This window comes from Microcaecilia unicolor, chromosome 9 (assembly GCF_901765095.1).
Source record: "Microcaecilia unicolor chromosome 9, aMicUni1.1, whole genome shotgun sequence".
Taxonomy (NCBI): domain Eukaryota; kingdom Metazoa; phylum Chordata; class Amphibia; order Gymnophiona; family Siphonopidae; genus Microcaecilia; species Microcaecilia unicolor.
The window spans coordinates 146,100,058-146,121,435 of record NC_044039.1 but is presented as its reverse complement, the minus strand read 5'-3'; the positions used below and the strand labels follow the sequence as shown (position 1 = coordinate 146,121,435).

Here is a 21,378-nt window from a genome sequence, read left to right as displayed (position 1 = left end):
AGACTTTATACGGTCTGTGCCCTGAAAATGACAGATACAAATCAAGGTAAGGTATACACAAAAAGTAGCACATATGAGTTTATCTTGTTGGGTAGACTGGATGGACCGTGCAGGTCTTTTTCTGCCATCATCTACTATGTTACTATATATCGCTCCATGGTGCGACCGCATCTCGAGTATTGTGTCCAATTCTGGTCGCCACATCTCAAAAAAAGATATAAAGGAATTAGAAAAGGTGCAGAGAAGGGCAATGAAAATGATAAAGGGAATGGAACGACTTCCCTATGAGGAAAGGCTGAGAAGGTTAGGGCTCTTCAGCTTGGAGAAAAGACGGCTGAGGGGTGATATGATAGAAGTCTACAAGATAATGAGCGGATTAGAGCGGACAGATGTGAAGTGTGTTTACACTTTCAAACAACAAAACCAGGGGACACAAGATGAAGCTAGAATATGGTAGATTTAAAACAAACAGGAGAAAGTTTTTCTTTACTCAGCATGTAGTTAGACTCTGGAACTCATTGCCGGAGAATGTAGCGACAGCAGCTGGCCTTACGGAATTTAAAGTGGGTTTGGACAGATTCCTGAGGGAAAAGTCCATTGAACATTATTAATTTGGGGGGGGGGGGGGGTTGCCGGGTTCTGGAAGCCTGGATTGGCCGCTGTCGGAGACAGGATGCTGGGCTTGATGGACCCTTGGTCTTTTCCCAGTATGTACTTATGTACTTATATGTCCCTTGTCCCCACTTATTTTTGTTCTGGTGTTAGATCCTCTGATTCGGGATATCATGGGGGCGGAAGATGTGAAAGGTGTTTTGATAGGCACAGAACACTTCAAAATATCTGCTTTTGCGGATGACTTGTTGGTGATTCTGCAGGAGCCAAAAACGTCTTTGCCAGCTATTCTAGAGCTCATTGCTGAATTTGGCGATTTTTCAGGTTTCCGTCTTAATTTAGACAAATCAGAGGTTCAAACTATTCATGTTTCAGAGGCACTATGGAAACAACTGAATTGACCATTTAAAAGAACAAGGACATCTTTCAACTACTTAGGGATACAGCTACCGGGTAACCCTGAGCAACTGTACCAGCTAAATGTTGCCAGACTTTTTTCTTTCACTAAGGAGCTTATTGAGAGGTGGGAAGGCTTACCGGTATCCTTGCTGGGACGTATAGCTCTGTTTTCCCTAAGTGGCTATATTGCTTACAGATATTACCGTTGTATCTTGCTAAGAAGGATGAGTGTCTTGAGGGGCTTGCTTTCTAGATTTTTTGGGGCAAAGAAAAGGCCACAGGTTCGTTTACAAAGCATGGTGGGTAATTGGAGTAGAGGAGGCTTTGACATCCTGGACGTAAAGCGCTACAATATGGCTTGCATGTTGAGACACCTGGGAGATTGTCTGCTCGGTGTCACCCATTGCACTTACATTATGTCTTGCAGGCCTTGTCCTCAGCATTGCCACTTCATCTTCATGCAAGTGTTATAATTCGTCCCTTAAAGGCACTATGGGGAGACAGGGCATGACTCTGGTCTTTTAACCCTCACTGTAGTAGATTATTACCTATTTGTGGGAATGGATATTTCCTCCCAGGAACAGAAAATCTGCGCCTGTTGCCTTGGCGAGAGAAACGGTTTCAATCAATACAAGACTTTTTGGATTCAAGGGGAAACATCAAGCCGCTGGAGCTATTAGATCTCGGCACAATGGGCAGATAGATTTGCACACAAACAGGTGTTCCATTACATAGCAACTTTGCCCCAGTCCTCTTCAGGTTGATGTGTCTACCAAATTCCACAAACTTTATGAAACAGCCACGAACGAAACTATTTCGATATCAATGCTTCACAAAATTATTGCAGAACTGCCCCCAAAAGGAATTAGGCCTTCTTGCTCAGAGATGGTCCGAGGACTTACAGAAACCGATTACAATGAGAGATTTGGTGCGATGCACGAATCAAATACAACGTAGGGCAAGTAGTGCAGAACTTAAGAGAGTGTCAGGGTAGAGTGATTGTTAGGGCCTATATTTCAAGGTCAAGGTTGCATAAAATGGGCGGCACAGACTCGCCGCAATGTGTTAGATATAAAGGACCTATGAGTACCTTTTATCATGCTATCTGGGCCTGCCCAGCAATAAAGGCTTTTTGGTTAAAAGTGATTCATGTTATGGAGAGAATTTGGGGGCGGAAGCTATTGGTTTTGCCGGAAAGTGTATTGCTGGGAGTTGTAGCCCCTTTGGGGGTGGGTACTGTCCATCAAAACTTATCTATATTAATAATTCTCACCTGTAACATTCTGAAGCTCACTCTGTGGGAGGGAAACACTGAACGCTAGGCTGTCAGCAACACTCATACACCACTCACTGTCACTCATATACCCGCCCCCCAGCCACGCCCCTTCCGGACATAATTCGCAACCCCAACGTTCTAAATGAAACCTCAACCAGAAGTGTGAGGCGCCAGAGATATCCGTTTTGGCCCATTACTGTCAACCGGAAGTGTGAGGAGCTGTAAAGGACTATCCATTTTCCCCATTACTGTGTGCCCCGCCCTTGCATCAGTACGTCATGACGAGGGCGGAGCACTGCTCCAGAAAACGCGACCGCAGCCCGCATTCCTCAATACGCCAACAGCTGAGCGGAGCACAGGGTGCTCGAACGTGACGCTGGCAACCCGCACGACCACATCCCACACCACAAGGTGGTGGAACATCAACGTACCAACCCATTGATCAACGGAGAGGGCGGTTGCGTTCAGCGCATCTGCCGCCTCTCTCCTTCACAACCTCCCGCCTGAGGGTGCTGCAACATGACGGCTGCAACCCGCGCGTCCGCATCCCACAGCAGAAGGTGGTGGAACATGAAGGCAGCAATCCACTGAAGAACGGAGAGGGGGGCTGCATTGAGCGCATCTGCCGCCTCTCTCCTTCACAACCTCCCACCTGCCCTGCCATGCCGAAAACATGAACTCCTCTCAGAACACAGCACTGCCGGAAACAGCAACTCTCCTCACAATACAGCACTGCGTCCTCCACACAGGACAACTGACGCCACATACAACTCCTCTCCACAACAGCTTCAAATCGGAAGGTGCGTGTCCAGGGAGGGAGGGAGAAAGGGAGACCCTGAAACTGGGAGGGGGGGCTCCTGAAACAGGAAAGGGAGGAAGGCTGGGCCCTGAAACTGGGGGGGGGGGGGGGCGGCCAGCCCCTGAAACTGGGGGGGGGGGGGGGGCGCAAGGGAAGGAGGACCCTCCCTCCGGGGACAACCTTGCTAGCGCCCGTTTCATTTCGATCAGAAACGGGCCTTTTTTACTAGTTGGTTCATAAAGCAAATCTAATAGGTACAAAATGTATTTTAGTAAATTGGATAAAACCAGAGGCTCCTTCTTATTGGCAATGGCGCAATAGATTTCATGCATTACTTTTATTGGAACTTCGAGATTCACATTTAAAATTTAATTTACAACGCCAATTTTACTTAACTTGGGAGAGTTAAATCCACAACCTAGCGCACCGTGCCCGCAGCCTTATTCTTAACCAACTTGGTGCATTATCAGGTTCTGGATGAGAAGGGGTAGCTGATTGTTGAGATGGATTAGGATTCCCTCACTATAGTTATATAGTTTTCAGGAGATATCGCATGGAGTGGGTGGGGGGGATGGGTTTATTGAATCTTTTCCAACAGGCTTGTATAGGAGGTTTGGGGTTTCGTTAATAATAGGTGTACCTGATCTGGATAGACGAATAGCGGGTTAAGGAGGAGGAGGGCGGGTTTGAGCAAGGGTTTCCCCTGCCCCTTTTTCTTTTTACTGACAATGACCCTTGAGTTCAAAGATTTCATCTGCTTGTTAGAGAAAAAGTTTCAATCAATACAAGACTATGCAGAGTCCCCCAAGGCTCACCTCTATCCCTGATCCTCTTCAAACTTATGATGATTCCGCTGGCCAAATCCCTATCCAAATCCAACCTTAACCCTTTCATCTACGCTGATGACATCACAATATTCATCCCTTTCCAATCCAACCTTACTGAAATCTCTGTGAAAATAACCTCTGCCATGAACATCTTATCATCCTGGGCCAACACTTTCAAAATGAAAATGAACAAAGAAAAGACTCAATGCCTAATCCTTTCATCACAACATGCTACTCTGCTACCAACCACCCTGATCACCCCCGACGTTACAATCCCAATATCTGATAATCTAAAACTCCTAGGAGTAACATTAGACAAACATCTAACTTTGGAAACTCGCACAAAAGCCACTACGAAAAAGATGTTCAACATCATGTGGGTACTGAAGAGAGAAAAACCATTCCTCCCACAGAAAACTTTCCGCAACCTAGTACAATCCACAGTACTCACCCATGCCAACTACTGCAACAGTATATTCATCGATTGCAAAGCCCAACTCATGAAAAAACTCCAAACCGCCCAAAACACAGCAGCCACACTCATCTTTGGCAAACCACGATTTGAAAGTGCAACACCACTTTGTGTAAAACTTCACTGGCTTCCTATCAAGGAACGCATAAACTTCAAAGCCCACACAATGATCCACAAGATCCTCCATGGCGAATCTCCAAGCTACATGAACAACTTGATTGATCTTCCAGCCAGGAACGGGTCCAAATCTTCTCGTACTTATCTCAATCTCCATCTTCCCAATTGCAAAGGCCTCAAATACAAAATCTACTATGCATCCAACTTCTCCGTTATAGGCAGCCAACTCTGGAACACAATACCTCAACACATGCGAACAACCAATGAACACCTACCCTTCCGAAAGCTGCTTAAAACTTACCTCTTCAGACAAGCTTACCCAAATAACCCAACTTAACTCTCGAACTCAAACCACACTACCCATACTCCAATCCTCTCCCACACATCCCTCCCTATTGTCCTACTCTTTCCAACTGGATCATCTCTGTGATACTTCATACCATACTCTGTGTTATCTCTGTGGTACTTTGTATCACACCTTGTACCTTACTTTGTGTTATCTCTATGATACTCTGTACCACATCCTGTAAGCCGCACTGAGCCTGCTATCAAGCGGGAAAGAGCGGGGGTATAAATGCCATAAATAAATAAATTACTAACTATTGCTTGTCTGGAATGGTAGGATGTGATTTAACTGTTGGAATCTTTCAACAAAATTCCTAGGAATCTTTTTGGAGGATAGGGTGATTTAGGGGGTTGGAGGGGGTGTTAATATAAACATTAGGGTGGGATATGGTTACTGATTACTCTTGTTTAGCCTGCTCAACCTATCTCATCTCAACTTAATGTACTCTCTGTGCTTGTTACATGTTCACCTTGTTATTATTAAACTAAACCTGAAGGGGGGGGGGGGGCTTGTGAGATTGGGTGGGGGGGAGAAAAATGTTAAACTTTTGATGTTCTGCTTATCTTTTTAGCACTTGGAAAGTTTGCTCACAACTTTTTATATACTGAGTGTATTGATTGTTCATTTAGAGGTATGCAACTCTATTAACACTGGAAAAAAATTCTACTTTAGAAATATATTTTAATATTAGGTTAGAATCTAGTATGTATAACCACTTTCTGGATGCGTATTACTTCACTATATACTTAAGGAGCAAATGACTATATATAATGGATAATCCGATGGTCATGGGGTGAAAGAGATTATCACGGAGGTGATAAACCATATGTATGCAATCATTAGTAAACTAACCTATGCTCCATTAATAATGAATTTTTTTTTTTTTGTATTCTTTCGATCCTTTTGTGTTCAAAATGCCAGATTCCCTATATAAGGAGCTGGCCTTTGTCCAGAATTTAGAACATATCATGTCTGCCATTAAGACTTGTATGACCTCATATATCGATATATAAAAATAAACAATTATTAACTTTGAGCGCAGTCTAATATTTTATTTACAGTTCTACAACACCAGCAGGCCTTAAGATGAAATAACCCATCATCCTACAACTACCATTGCTCGAGTCCAATTAGGTATCTCTAGCTATGATCTTCTTTAAGTCTAGGAAGGCTTTCAACTGCTCTGGCAAGAAATACACATATTTTACACCTAGATATTTTACCATAGATTTACAAGGATATGCTAGTAAAAGGAGAACCCCAAAGACAACACTTCTTGTCTTAAGGCCAAAAAAGCATTTCTACACTCTTGCGTTTGTTTTGTTACATCAGGATATATCCAAACTGGCAAGAATCATTTACTGTGGCTTATTCCTGTGCCAAAACCCATGAACTTTGTAAGTTATTGCACAAGAATAAGCTACAGCAAATGAATCTTGCCTTAATGAATGAAATTAATTGAACAGCTCAAATCTGACAAACCACGGATTGAGTTTTGGAAAGTGCTCTTCAATTTGTTTTTCTTTGGAATATATCGTCTTGACACAGCCCGTGTTTCAACAAAAGCCTGCATCAGGGATCAAGACTGCTTCCTACATAAAGTCTTCTATAACAGTTAATAAGAACCAAAATATAAACTTCTCGCTGCTCACACACTGAAGCAAAGCGCCATGTCAAGTCCTGTAATAAAATCTACTTCCTCTAACAATTTAGCTAAGTCTGGTTGTCTCATCTGTGGCCCATTTTGCTGTTTTGCTCTACAACTGGTTTGTGCTGCCGTTAATATTTTAGAGTTTAAAAAAATCCTTACCTTTCAACTTTTTTTCCTCCTTGATTTTTTTTTTCTTGGGGCCTAGCAGGTGGCGCTGCTGCTCATAGAACGGATCATGAGTGGACAGCAAGCCTGTGCTATAGTACTGGTACTGCTGCAGCTGAAATACAAAAGGGCATAAGTAGATTATAGCAGAGAAAGGAAAATTAGGTTCTTACCTTCTGGGAGTCACAATTGACCGAAACCTCACACTTGAATATCATGCGAAAAACACAGCAAAGAAAATGTTCTACTCAATGTGGAAACTTAAAAGGATCAAACCTTTCTTCCCAAGGGAAGTTTTCCGCAGCCTAGTACAATCAATGGTGCTAAGCCATCTGGAGGAGTGGCCTAGTGGTTAGAGTGGTGGACTTTGGTCCTGGGGAACTGGGTTCGATTCCCACTGCAGGCACAGGCAGCTCCTTGTGACTCTGGGCAAGTCACTTAACCCTCCATTGCCCCAGGTACAAATAAGTACTTGTATATAATATGTAAGCCGCATTGAACCTGCTATGAGTGGGAAAGCGCGGGGTACAAATGTTAAGAAAAATAAAAAATAAAAATAATGCCATATATGCCGGATGCAAAGAACAAATCATTGAGAAGCTTCAAACCGCTCAAAACACAGCAGACTCATATTTGGGAAAGCGAAATACGAAAGCGCCAAACCCCTAAGAGAAAAACTACACTGGCTCCCACTAAAAGAGCGAATTGCGTTCAAAGTCTGCACCTTGGTCCACAAAATCGTTCACAGGGAAGCCCCGACATATATGTCAGACCTTATAGACTTACCTACTAGATACGCAAAAAGATAAGCACGCACATTCCTCAATCTCCATTACCCTAACTGCAAAGGGCTAAAATATAAATCCACATACGCGACCAGTTTCTCATACATTTGTACCCAGCTATAGAACGCACTACCGAAGGCCATAAAAACGATGCAAGACCTAACTATCTTCGGAAGGCTACTGAAAACAGAACTGTTCAAGAAGGCATACCATCAACATCCATCTTAAATACTAAATAATAAGACTATACAAGACTAACTATACATGACTGTTTAACCTCTTTACTAGTAGTGAACAAGCACTACCACTTCAATCCTTATGTCGAATATGATCTCTCCATAGTAGATGACCTAATATATGCTATAATCCAATTATTACTCAGGAACCTTCTTGCAATACCATAATGTATTCTTCCTCACCATGTTTATATGTCCATGGTGTGTGTATATGTATATATATATATATATATATATATATATATATATATATATATAACCATGAATTGCACATACACATATATAACCATGAATTGCTATATATATATGTTATGTTCCATTTATGTTACCATGTATATTTGCACCTAACGCAACACCATTTGTAATTCTATTATCCGGAAATGACAACTACCACTATGGCAAATGTAAGCCACATTGAGCCTGCAAATTGGTGGGAAAATGTGGGATACAAATGCTACAAATAAATAAATAAATAAATAAATTTTCTTTCCTTAAGTCACAGCAGATGAATCCATTACGAATGGGTTGTGTCCACCTACCAGCAGGGGGAGATAGAGAACACTGAAAACCATAGTGCCTCTTAGGACAGCTAGCTCCATCTGCCTCTCAATATTTTGAAGCTTCCAAAGCAGTGTTAAACCACAAAGTAGCATAACATGAACTTCCTCACAGCGAACGAACGCCCCAGAACAGGAGCAAAAACACAAACGAGGGACAAACTCAACCTCCTGTAGAAGAACAGAAATCCTGAAGACTGTTTTCCAACTTCTCCCAATGAGGGAGCATGTCTGCAGGAAAAACTGAACACAAAACAGAGTCAATCGGGGGGGGGGGGGGGGGGGGGGGGGAATCATGGATTCATCTGCTGTGACTAAAGGAAAGAAAATTACTAAGGTAAGAACCTAATTTTCCCTTCCTGGTCATCAGCAGCAGATGAGTCCATTATGAATGGGATGTAACAAAGCAATCCCCTAGATAGCGCGGAAACAAGCCACACCACGTGCAAGCACTTGTGCTCCAAAAAGCGCGTCCCTCCTGGCAACCAGATCCAGCCTGTAATGTCGGGCAAAAGAAAGCTTAGAAGCCCAAGTTGCTGCACTACATAACTCTTGAAGAGAGAGTGCTCCAGTTTCAGCCCAAGAGGAGGAAATCGCTCATGTAGAATGAGCCTTAAAGACGTCAGGCGGAGGCCGGCCAGATAGCAGATATGCAGAAAAAATGGCTTCCATAAGCCAACGGGCTATAATGGCTTTAGACGCTGGAGACCCTCTGCGAGGACCTGACAACAAAACAAAAAGGTGATCAGAGGTCCTGAAAGCATTTGACATCTGCAGATACTGCAAAAGAGCCCTGAGCACATCCAGGAGGTGCAACTGCCCAAAGGATTCTGGAAACTCCTCCCTAGTAAAGGAGGGCAGAAAAATAGGCTGGTTTAGGTGAAACTCTGAAACCACCTTAGGCATGAAGGAAGGCACAGTACGTACCGTTACTCCGGACTCTGAGAATTGCAGAAATGGGTCTCGACAGGACAGCGCCTGGAGCTCAGATACCCGTCTCGCTGATGCAATGGCCACCAAAAAGACTGTCTTTAGAGTCACATCCTTCTCCAAAGCTCGCTTCAGCGGCTCAAAGGGCGAACACTGAAAAGCCTTTAATACTAGCCCCAGGTTCCAGGCCGGGTAAGTGGCCCGCACAGGAGGACGGAGCCGAAGCACCCCTCTCAGAAGCCGTGCAATGTTCGGCTGTGAAGCCAGGGAGAGGCCAGCGACCTTCCCCGAAAGCATGACAATGCTGCCACTTGAACATGCAGGGAATTATAGGCCAAGCCTTTTTGTAAACCATCCTGCAGAAAGTCAAGTATTGGCGAGACAGAAGCCCGCATAGGTGTGATCGCTTTAGAAGCACACCAAGCCACAAACTGGCGCCAGATCAGAGCATAGGCAACGAAAGTGGAATGCTTGCGGGCCTGTAAGAGAGTGGAGATGACCTTGTTAGAATAGCTCTTGTCTCTCAATTGTGCCCTCTCAATAGCCATGCCATAAGACCAAAGCGGCATGGATCCTCCATGGTCACCGGGCCCTGCTTCAACAGGTTCGGTACCAGAGGCAAAGGAAGGGGAGCCTCCACCAGCATCCGCTGGAGGTCCGCATACCATGGTCGCCTGGGCCAATCCGGGGCAATGAGGATCACCACTCCTTGATGTAACCGAATTCGCAGGAGTACTCGCCCTATCAAGGGCCAAGGAGGGAACACATAAAGGAGGCCCAGGGGCCAGGGTTGAGCCAAGGCATCCAACCCCACTGAGTGAGGATCTCTCCGTCTGCTGAAAAAGGACGGGACTTTGGCATTTGTGCTTGACGCCATAAGATCCATTACGGGATTCCCCATTTGGCACAGATCTGAAGGAACACTTCGTCTGCAGTTCCCACTCCGCTGGGTCGATTTGCTGCCTGCTTAGAAAATCGGCTTGCATGTTCCTCTGACCTGCTATGTGAGCTGCTGACAGAAGCTGCAAATGTAGCTTGGCCCAGTGGCATATCTGCGCGGCCTCCGCGGCCAGTGCTCTGCACTGAGTGCCGCGTTGTCGATTTATGTAGGCCACTGCTGTCATGTTGTCCAACAGAACTCTTGACAGCCAGTCCCTCCAGGGTTTTGTGAAAGGCCAGAAGCACCTGAAATATCACTCTCAGTTCTAAGTGATTGATGGACCACCCCATTTCCTCAGGCGTCCATAGACCCTGGGCATAGCTTCCCTGGCAATGTGCTCCCCAGGCCTTCAGGCTGGCATCCATTACCACCAGGCACCAATCGGGGAGCGCTAGCGGCATTCCTCGCTGCAGCATGCTGTCAGAGCCACCACTCCATACTGAGTCGAGCCGCAGGGAGCCATGTGAGTCTGCGTTGATAATCCTGGGAAATCGGAGACCATCATTGAAGCACGCCAATCTGCAGAGGTCTCATATGCGCTCTCGCCCATGGCACCACTTCTAACGTGGCCGTCATCGACCCCAACAGCTGGACAATGTCCCAAGCTCGTAGGCGAGGCATCCTCAGGAGCAGACGGACCTGATTCTGAAGCTTGCACCGCCTTTGGTCGGGTAGATAAACACCGAGGCCGTGTCAAACCGGACCCCCAAATATTCTAGAGATTGAGAGGGGATCAGGTGACTTTTGGGTATATTGACGACCCAGCCCACAGATTACATTCCTTAGACCACTCTGGCTGTGACATGACGACTCTCTTTTGCAGAGTCCGCTCTGATGAGCCAGTCGTCTAGGACCTTACGAGACTGGGAGACTGGGCGGCTAAATGGCAGATGATGTTTAATGTGAGCAAGTGCAAGGTGATGCATGTGGGAAAAAAGAACCCGAATTATAGCTACGTCATGCAAGGTTCCACGTTAGGAGTTACGGACCAAGAAAGGGATCTGGGTGTCGTCGTCGATAACACACTGAAACCTTCTGCTCAGTGTGCTGCTGCGGCTAGGAAAGCGAATAGAATGTTGGGTATTATTAGGAAAGGTATGGAAAACAGGTGTGAGGATGTTATAATGTCGTTGTATCGCTCCATGGTGCGACCGCACCTTGAGTATTGTGTTCAATTCTGGTCGCCGCATCTCAAGAAAGATATAGTAGAATTGGAAAAGGTGCAGCAAAGGGCGACTAAAATGATAGCGGGGATGGGACGACTTCCCTATGAAGAAAGACTAAGGAGGCTAGGGCTATTCAGCTTGGAGAAGAGACGGCTGAGGGGAGACATGATAGAGGTATATAAAATAATGAGTGGAGTGGAACAGGTGGATGTGAAGCGTCTGTTCACGCTTTCCAAAAATACTAGGACTAGGGGGCATGCGATTAAACTACAGTGTACTAAAATTTAAAACAAATCGGAGAAAATGTTTCTTCACCCAACGTGTAATTAAACTCTGGAATTCATTGCCGGAAAATGTGGTGAAGGCGGTTAGCTTAGCAGAGTTTAAAAAGGGGTTGGACGGTTTCCTAAAGGACAAGTCCATAAACCGCTACTAAACGGACTTGGAAAAATCCAAAATTCCAGGAATAACATGTATAGAATGTTTGTACGTTTGGGAAGCTTGCCAGGTGCCCTTGGCCTGGATTGGCCGTTGTCATGGACAAGATGCTGGGCTCGATGGACCCTTGGTCTTTTCCCAGTATGGCATTACTTATGTACTCTCTCGCCTGAGAAAGGCAGCTACTACCACCATTACCTTTGAAAAGATTCAGGGACCTGTGGCGAGGCCAAAAGGCAAGGCCCGAAACTGGAAATGCCTTCCCAACACCGCAAAACGGAGGAACTGTTGGTGCGGGCGCCAAATAGGTATGTGCAAGTAAGCTTCTTTTAGGTCCAGAGACGAGAGAAACTCTCCTGGCTGAACCGCCGCAATGACGGAGCGCAGGATTTCCATGTGAAAATGCCGCACTCTCAGAGACTTGTTGACTTCCTTCAAGTCGAGAATGGGCCGAAAGACCAGCCTTTTCACGGCACCACAAAGTAAATGGAGTAACGACCGTAGTCGTGTTCGGCGGGAGGCACAGGGATCACCGCCCCAAGGTGCAACAAGACTTGTAGAGTCTCCTCTACCGCTGCCCGTTTGAAGGCAGTACCGCATCGGGACTCCAAAAACACACCTCTCACCAGGGCATTGAATTCCAATCGGTAACCTTCTCTGATCAGGTCCAGGACCCACTGATCCGAGGTAATCTTGGTCCACTCCTCTAGAAAGAGGGAAAGACGTCCTCCTACAGCTGTAAAGGAGGAGTGGACCGGCGCACCATCATTGAGAAGGTCGCCCTTGAACTCCAGGCCTAGCACCGGCCGCTGCGGATCGCATGTCCAAGCAAAAGGAGTTCCTCTGCTGAAAACGGGCACATTGAGTAAATCCAGCAGAGCGCCCCGGGCGATACCTTCTAGCTTCACGGAAGCGAGGTCTAGAGGAGGAGGGAACCACCTGACCCTTGGAAGAAGGCCGGGCCTATCCTCAGGTAACCGCTGGGATTTAGCATTCCCCAGGTCTTTAACAATCCTCTCCAACTCCTCTCCAAATAACAGAAGCCCCCGAAAGGGCAACTTCATAAACCTTTGCTTAGAGGCCATGTCAGCCGCCCAATGCCGTAGCCATAGAAGGCAGCGGGCGGACACTGCCACAGACATCTGTTTAGCCGAAGCTCTGAACAGATCATAGAGGGCGTCAGCTAAAAATGACAAGGCCGACTCCATGCGCGGTGCAACCTCAGCGATGGACTCCGCACCATCCACGGTCTGTTCCACTGCCTGTTGTAACCAAGAAAGGCAGGCTCGAGCAGAATAAGAACTGCAAACAGACGCCCTTAAGGCTAGGCCCGAAATCTCAAAGGACCGTTTTAGCGCTGATTCCAGGCACCGGTCCTGAGTGTCCTTCAGGGCGACCCCTCCCTCTACTGGGAGGGTGGTCTTTTTTTGTCACTGCCGTGACTAAGGCATCCACTTTAGGCATCCCAAAACAGGCCAAGTGCTCCTCACTCAGAGGGTAAAAATGCACCATCGCCCTGGCCACTTTCAAAGGCCCCTCGGGGTCAGCCCATTGAGCAGAAATAAGCTCTTGGATGGAGTCATGCAAAGGAAAGGCTCGAGCAGGCTTCTTAGTACTCGCCATCCTCAGATTACCAGAGGAGGCCTCGCCTTGAACAGGATCATCAATAAAGAGGGCCTGTAAGGCGTCAGAGATAAGCGCTGGCAGCTCATCGCGGTGGAAAATCCAAACCGCGGTGGGATCATCCAGATCCAGTGGCAAACCAGCACCTTCCTCTGGCTCCTCAGACCACGAAGGCCTGCCAGATCACTCAGATTCCCCACAGCACGACCGGGGGGGGGGGGGGGGGGGGGAGGGAGGTGCCCCACTCTCCGACGGGGAATTTACCCATGTTTAGCGTGCATCCAACGCTCAGGGGCATCCACGTCTGACATCTGCCCCGGGCCATCATCAGTTGGAGGGAGACCAGGTAGCAGTGCAGTGTCAGACACCTGTAGCAGAGCTCTTTTCAGCATAAAGGCTTTATGTAAAATAAGCACAAACTCAAGAGGAGTAAAACTCAGCCTGACCTCCCGTCTCCGAATTAGGAGCTACAGGAAACGGAGCTCCTCTGGTAGCCTCGGCCCGAGGCGCCCCTCTGTTCACAGACTCCTCCGCAACCGCGGGGGTCAAGCCATGCGGTGCTTGCAAGATGGCGCCCGCTTCCAGCTCCATTGAGCGGGAAGAATCATCGCTCGCCATGCTCGTACTGGCTCTACTGTCTATACAGCACATTTTACAGAGCCCCACTGCTGATCTGCGCTTGCCACAACGGGAACAGTGCTTAACTCCCTCAGCAGCCATCGCCAAACAACGGCGGAATAAAATACAAAATGGTGGCTTCGCACCAAAATCACCCCAATCGGAACGCTGTCCGCAGGCCCTCCCCAGAGGAGCTGAATATCGCTCTTACCTAAAAGGACCGAGTCCACCAAGCTCCGGTCACGCTGCACGTCAATAAAAGCCTCAGAATAGCAGGGCATAAAAGGCGCGGTTTTTTTTTTGTTTGTTTTTTTTTTTAATGCTGAGAGGAAAGTTGGAGGCAAACAGCTACAGAGGTACTCCAAAGGCATTAGAGGGTGGGAAAGGCAGGGACAGGGCGAACCTATGTGCCTGCATCCACAAGGGGGAAGTGGGAAAGGCAGGGAAGGGGCGAACCTATGTGCCTTTAAAGTGGGCACCACCAGCCACAACACCCCAGCTCAGCTGGCCAAGCAGAGGAGCCTCCCCAGGCAGAATTTTCAAGGAGCTGAACAAGCTGTGTCCTACCCTGCTGGGAGATAGAGAAATACTGAGAGGCAAATGGAGCTACCCATCCTAAGGGGCACTATGGTTTTCAGTGTTCTCTATCTCCCCATGCTGGTAGGTGGACACAACCCATTCATAATGGATTCATCTGCTGCTGATAAGGAAGTGAAAAAAAGCTCCAACTTCAAATTCACTTCTGTCATCAGTATGTGTCTGACTCATCCTAAGATTCACAGAGAACCTCCATTACAAGAAAATAAACTTGCTATCCTAGTTAAATTTGCACAGATAATCTTGCAACTCCGGTCCAGGTAAAAACAAGGCATGCAATGTCGCTTTTCAAGAACAGTGCACTTTGATACCACTTCACAACAGGCTTGATTTCCACTAACAGCTCTGGCTTCCAGTCTCTTCCCTTACCTCATACTCTTCATGCTGCTGTCTTCACATTAGTGTGCAAAAAGACATCTACAGAATTGAATCGGAAATTAGATGTAGGAATTCCCTTTTTCTTTTTTAATTTATTCAGCTCACTCCTTTCCTGTAGAAGTTGAAGTCTAGTTACGTTTAGGCACAAGTAAGTATTTTGGGGAAATAAAAATGCATACAAATCTATTTATCCAATGGACAGAATGACCACAGTTATTAAGGGGCTCATTTTTGAAACAGAAAAACATCCAAAAATTGCATTACAGGAAGATATTTCTCACAGAAAAAAAGTCAAAAGCGTCAGGAAGTATTTTTTCACGGAGAGAGTAGTGGATGCTTGGAATGCCCTCCCGCGGGAGGTGGTGGAAATGAAAACGGTAACGGAATTCAAACATGCGTGGCATAAGCATAAAGGAATCCTGTGCCGAAGGAATGGATCCTCAGGAGCTTAGTCAAGATCGGGAGGCGGGGCTGGAGGTTGGGAGGCGGGGATAGGGCTGGGCAGACTTGTACGGTCTGTGCCAGAGCCGGTGGTGGGAAGCGGGACTGGTGGTTGGGAGGCAGGGATAGTGCTGGACAGACTTGTACGGTCTGTGCCAGAGCCGGGGTTGGGAGGCAGGGCTGGGGAGGTGAGGATAGTGCTGGGCAGACTTATACGGTCTGTGCCTGTGCCAGAGCCGGTGGTTGGGAGGCGGGGATAGTGCGGGGCAGACTTATACGGTCTGTGCCCTGAAGAGCATAGGTACAAATCAAAGTAGGGTATACACAAAAAGCAGCAAATATGAGTTATCTTGTTGGGCAGACTGGATGGACCGTGCAGGTCTTTTTCTGCCGTCATCTACTATGTTACTATGTTACTATGTAGTCAAACACCACCCAAGTCTGCTAGCTGCCAAAAAGAAGTCCTTCCCAGAGGGGGTGTTGTGTGGGCGTGATATGGGCGGTATTAAGGGGTAAACATTTATTGCCAATAAAACAGCAAAAAGACTTCCAGGGGCAAAAGGAAAAAAGCCCAGAATTAGACCTTAAAAGCTTCTAGGGTAAGGCTAAACCTGTCTTTAGGTCCATTTGTGATTTTACTGGGTAGGGGAGTACAGAGGTCGAAGTGGTTGTTTGTGAGAAATAGTGAAGAGTTGCTGAATGATTTGTTACCTTTGTGTGTGTGCACCAGTCTGAACCTTTTGACCCTCACTTCTCCTGCCTTGCCTCCTGTGTCTCACCTCTTCAACTCCTTAACCACAACTGCTAGCCCCCCACCTCAGCCACACCTATTCCTTCCTCTATCTCAACCACTTCACTCACCAACTACTACTACTACTATTTAACATTTCTAAAGCGCTACTAGGGTTACGCAGCACTGTACAAGTTAACATAGAAGGACAGTCCCTGCTCAAAGAGCTTACAATCTAATGCACAAATGTACAGTCAGTCAAGTAGGGGCAGTCAAATTGGGGCAGTCTAGATTTCCTGAAAGGTATAAAGGTTAGGTGCCAAAGGCAACATTGAAGAGGTGGGCTTTGATTAAGGATTTGAAGATGGGTAGGGAGGGGGCTAGGCGTAGGGGCTCAGGAAGTTGATTCCACGCATAGGGTGAGGCAAGGCAGAATGGGCGGAGCCTGGAGTTGGCGGTGGTGGAGAAGGGTACTGAGAGGAGGGATTTGTCCTGAGAGCGGAGATTCCGGGCGGGAATGTAGGGGGAGATGAGGGTGGAGAGGTAATGAGGGGCTGCAGTCTGAGTGCATTTGTAGGTGAGAAGGAGAAGCTTGAACTGTATGTGGTATCTGATCGGAAACCAGTAAAGCGACCTGAGGAGAGGGGTGATATGAGTATATCGGTTCAGGCGGAATATAAGACGTGCAGCAGAGTTCTGAATGGATTGAAGGGGGGATAGATGGCTAAGTGGGAGGCCAGTGAGGAGAAGGTTGCAGCAGTCAGGGCGAGAGGTAATGAGAGTGTGGATGAGAGTTCGGGTGGTGTGCTCAGACAGGAAAGGGCGAATTTTGCTGATGTTAAAGAGGAAGAAGCAACAGGTCTTGGCTGTCTGCTGGATATGCGCCAAGAATGAGAGGGAGGAGTCAAAGATGACTCCGAGGTTGCGGGCAGATGAGATGGGGAGGATGAGGGTGTTATCAACTGAGATCGAGAGCGAAGAGGAGAGGTGGGTTTTGGTGGAAAGACGATAAGCTCAGTCTTGGACATGTTCAGTTTCAGGTGGCAGTTGGACATCCAGGCAGCAATGTCGGCTAAGCAGGCCGATACCTTGGTCTGGGTCTCCACGGTGATGTCTGGTGTGGAGAGATACACCTGGGTGCCATCAGCATAAAGATGATACTGGAAACCATGAGATGAGATCAGGGAGCCCAGGGAAGAGGTGTAGATTGAAAAAAGAAGGGGTCCAAGGACAGATCCCTGGGGAACACCGACAGAGAGCGGGATGGGGGTGGAGGAAGAACCATGAGAGTGTACTTTGAAGGTGCAGTGGGAGAGATAGGAGGAGAACCAGGAGAGGACAGAGCCCTGGAACCCAAATGAGGACAGTGTGGCAAGAAGTAAATCATGACTGACAGTGTCAAAAGCGGCGGATAGATCGAGGCGGATAAGGATGGAGTACTGGCCTCTGGATTTGGTAAGGAACAGGTCATTACAGACTTTAGAGAGTGCTGTTTCTGTCGAATGTAGAGGGCGGAAACCAGATTGAAGTGGATCGAGGATGGCCTGAGAGGAGAGAAAATCAAGGCTGCAGCTGTGAATGGCGCCGCTCAAGTATTTTGGAGAGGAAGGGTAGGAGGGAGATGGGGCGGTAGTTGGAGGGACAGGTAGGGTCAAGTGATGGGTTTTTGAGGAGAGGTGTGACTACGGCGTGCTTGAAGGTGTCAGGGACAGTTGCTGTGGAGAGAGAGGTTGCGGATATGACAGGTGGAGGGGGTGACAGTAGGAGAGATGGTGTTAAGTAAATTGGTGGGGATGGGATCAGAGGAACAAGTTGTGCATTTTGAGGAGGAAAGAAGGCGGGCGGTTTCCTCCTCGGTGATATCAGGAAAGGAGGATAAAAAGTTGGTTGGTTGGTTGAGGGAGAGGGTTGAAGAGAGAAGAGGAGGAGGTGGCTTGGTAGTGAATTCAAGGTTGATCTTTTGCACCTTGTCGCGGAAGTAGTCAGCCAGGTTGATCTTTTGCACCTTGTCGCACAAGTAGTCAGCCAAAACCCTCACACCTCAAATTAAATCTCCCTACCTGCTTGTCCTGTGGCTGTGTGTGTGATGACTGTTTGCTGGTGGTGGGTGAGTGCTTAGTGCAGCAGCTGTGTATGTCTGAACTGTTTGGTGGTAATGGTGATGGTGGTGGTGGGAGAGTGAGTGTTTTGGGCAGGTGGTGTGTGCTGGGTTTCATGAGGTAGAGGTGTGCATAGTGATGTTTCTGGGGTCAGTGGGTTGCAGTGATGGTGGGACACCTGCACAATTAATCATAGATGCACTGAATGCATTGGCGGCTCACGCCTTGCTGGAAGTGGATGCAAGTTTGGAGAGGAGGCCCCAAAGGAGATATCCCTATCAGAAAGTCTTCAGGCCCAGCACCTGCTTCCTGGACCTCACTGACCAGGAATGCATTACTAGGTTCCACTTTGATAGGGTTGCCATACAGCACCTTTAACTAGCTACAACACCTCCTCCAACCCATGACATGCAGAAATAATCCTGTGCCAGTCCAGCTGAAGGTCACTGCCTCCCTCAACTTTCTAGCCATCAGCAGTTTCCAGTCAGTGCTAACAGTCAATATAGGCCTCATCCAGCCCGCCATCTCCAACAGTCTTATCCAGTTCTTTGATGCCTTCTACACCCAAGCCTCACACTATATTACCTTGCAAACTACCACCCAGGCACAGAACATCAAGGCTCAGTTCTACTTCACAGGCCACTTCCCTTCAGTCATAGGCATCACTGACTGCACACTAACTACACGCAGACACCATCCCCGCGCCCCCAAACACACGACACCTACAGAACACAAAATCATATCATTCCATGAACATGCAGGTTGTGGGTGATGCCAAGGGGGAGACTGTGGGTGGGGTTGTGGTTGATGCCCCGGGGGAAGGAAATGGCAAGCAGGTGGGTGATACCCAGATGGTGGACAGTGGGTGGGTGTTGCCCAGCCTCCACACATGAAGCATACATCTAGAGAACGATGTGGAGACAAAGTTCATCTCTACCCCACCTCTGCGGATTCTGTTCCATTCCCGTCCCCGCAGCCTTCGAACATCTACTAAGTCTGACCCTGATGGTCTTCTTTAGCAAAGCATTGGCATTTGTACATCACTAACAGTGGACCTTCAAGCAATGAAAAAAAAAAAAAAGCACTTTCAAAAGGCACTTAAAATGATATATTGAATTCTCGGATCTCGATGCATGGATTCCAAGATGGCCGCCGCAGGATACGGACGTGTGTGAGCCTTGCTGCTGCTCTACTAAAATGCCTAAACGGAGAGGCCAGGCTGCTGCCGCTACCACCCAGCGACACAACTTACAAGTTCGCCCGGAGTCTATTCTTCCCTATGTTCAGCAGGCCACAGATTTACGGACGTCGGAAGGCGGCCGGCTTGTTCCAGCCGATGTAGGTGGAGAGTTGGAGTGGAACCAAGGGCTGGAAGTTTCTTTAAGCCCCGACACTCGAGTTCCTCCCCCACAGCCCCGAGGAAGCAGTTCTCCTATTGCGGCGTCTCCGGTACAGGAAGAGCTAATGGGAGAGCGGGGGAGTTTTCAAATTTCTCTGGAACCTGTTGAGGGGATATTGTTGGTGAAGGGTCAGCTGCTGAGTCGAGAGGTGGTAAATCCTACAAATCAATCGGACGTACTGACCACTCAATTTGCTTTTTCCCTTAGTAAGCCTAAGGAAGTGACTAGATAATTTGTGGACTTTGATAGCTGATTTTGCTGAAGTGTTATGCCCCCAGGTTAAGAAATTGTCAGAGGAAATAGTAACGTTAAAGGGGAACTTGAAAGAAACTGAATACACATTGAAAAACTTGAATCAACAGGTAATAAAACAAGAAAAAGATTTGCAAGATACAATTCAAGTTCAAAATAATATGCTTAGAGACTTGGTAAATCTTTGAAGAAAATCTGAAAACTTTGAAAATTATTCTAGAAGCAATAATTTACGTTTTATTAACTTTCCTGTATAAAAAGCAATTTCTCCTCGAGAAATGCTAAAAAAATTACCTTAAAGAGGTTTTAGAGATTGGGGAGGATAATATCCCCCTATTTGCACAAGTTTTCTACCTCCCCATTAAAGGTGAATATAAGAAACAACTGCAAGATAATCAACCATTAGATGTTTCAGCATTACTGGAAACATCGGATTTGGAACAATTAACTACAACCCTGGTGGCTACTGTTGCTTTAGCACCAGATAAAATTTGGATTTTGAGAGACTTTTTTTTCCAAAATAAAGATAAGCTGTTTAAAAGTTTCAAAGTCCGAATCTACCCTGATGTGTCGAAGGACACCCAAAAAAGACGCCAGCAATTTCTACAATTAAAAGCACAGTCACTACAAATAGGAGCAACATTTTTCCTTAAATATCCGTGCAAGTGCCTGGTCGGATACCAATCGCAGAAATATGCTTTCTATGTCCCCTCTCAATTGGCAACATTCATCTCAGTCAGACAAGAAAATGGATCTAATGTCATCTAGTAATAACTCGTAATAGTAAATTAAATCTGTACATGTACAGATATCTTTAATAAGTTTAAAGTAGTTTTCTTTATGCTAGTACTGCATTTTCTCCGTTATAAGGACATCTTGGGATCCTCATTGTGGACTTATGTAAAATTAACGAATATTATTACTTTTTAAATTGTTTGTTTGTTTTTTGTTACATTTGTACCCCGTGCTTTCCCACTCATGGCAGGCTCAATGCGGCTTACATGGGGCAATGGAGGGTTAAGTGACTTGCCCAGAGTCACAAGGAGCTGCCTGTGCCTGAAGTGGGAATCGAACAGTTCCTCAGTTCCCCAGGAACAAAGTCCACCAACCTAACCACTAGGCCACGCCTCCACTTTTTGTTTAATATATCTGATATTAATTTTTCTTTTCTGAACAAGTGTTATTGCTTGTAATATAACTGAAGAAATAATAATAATTAAAAAAAAAAAGAATTCTCGGATCTCAAGGTACAAGGTAAAGCATTCCATATCAATGGAGTCATAACAAAAAATGTTTCCTTCCTTATAACCATCAACTGAGCCTCACTCACATCTGGTAAAAGCGAAAATTATCCAATGAAAGCAGATTCCTCGCAGGAACATACTGTCATAATCACCTTTAAATGTGATGAATATCTCATACCTTTCCTTGTGTAATAATGATTTTTCATAGCAGTTTTCTAAAATTAAAAAAATATATATATTTAAGGCTAAAGAGACCAAAGTTATATTTAAGTTTTGAATC

The 21,378-nt window shown here is 46.5% G+C and overlaps 1 protein-coding gene across 1 annotated transcript in view; it reads right to left on the bottom strand.

The window, feature by feature from the left end:
- The window catches only part of INO80 (INO80 complex ATPase subunit), a 462,811-nt gene that overhangs the window by 349,389 nt on the left and 92,044 nt on the right, over positions 1 to 21,378 (bottom strand). Inside the window, exon 6 of the mRNA XM_030213886.1 lies at positions 6,659 to 6,779. Within this exon, the coding sequence (XP_030069746.1) occupies positions 6,659 to 6,779 (121 nt within the window). The remainder of the gene's footprint in view (positions 1 to 6,658; positions 6,780 to 21,378) is intronic.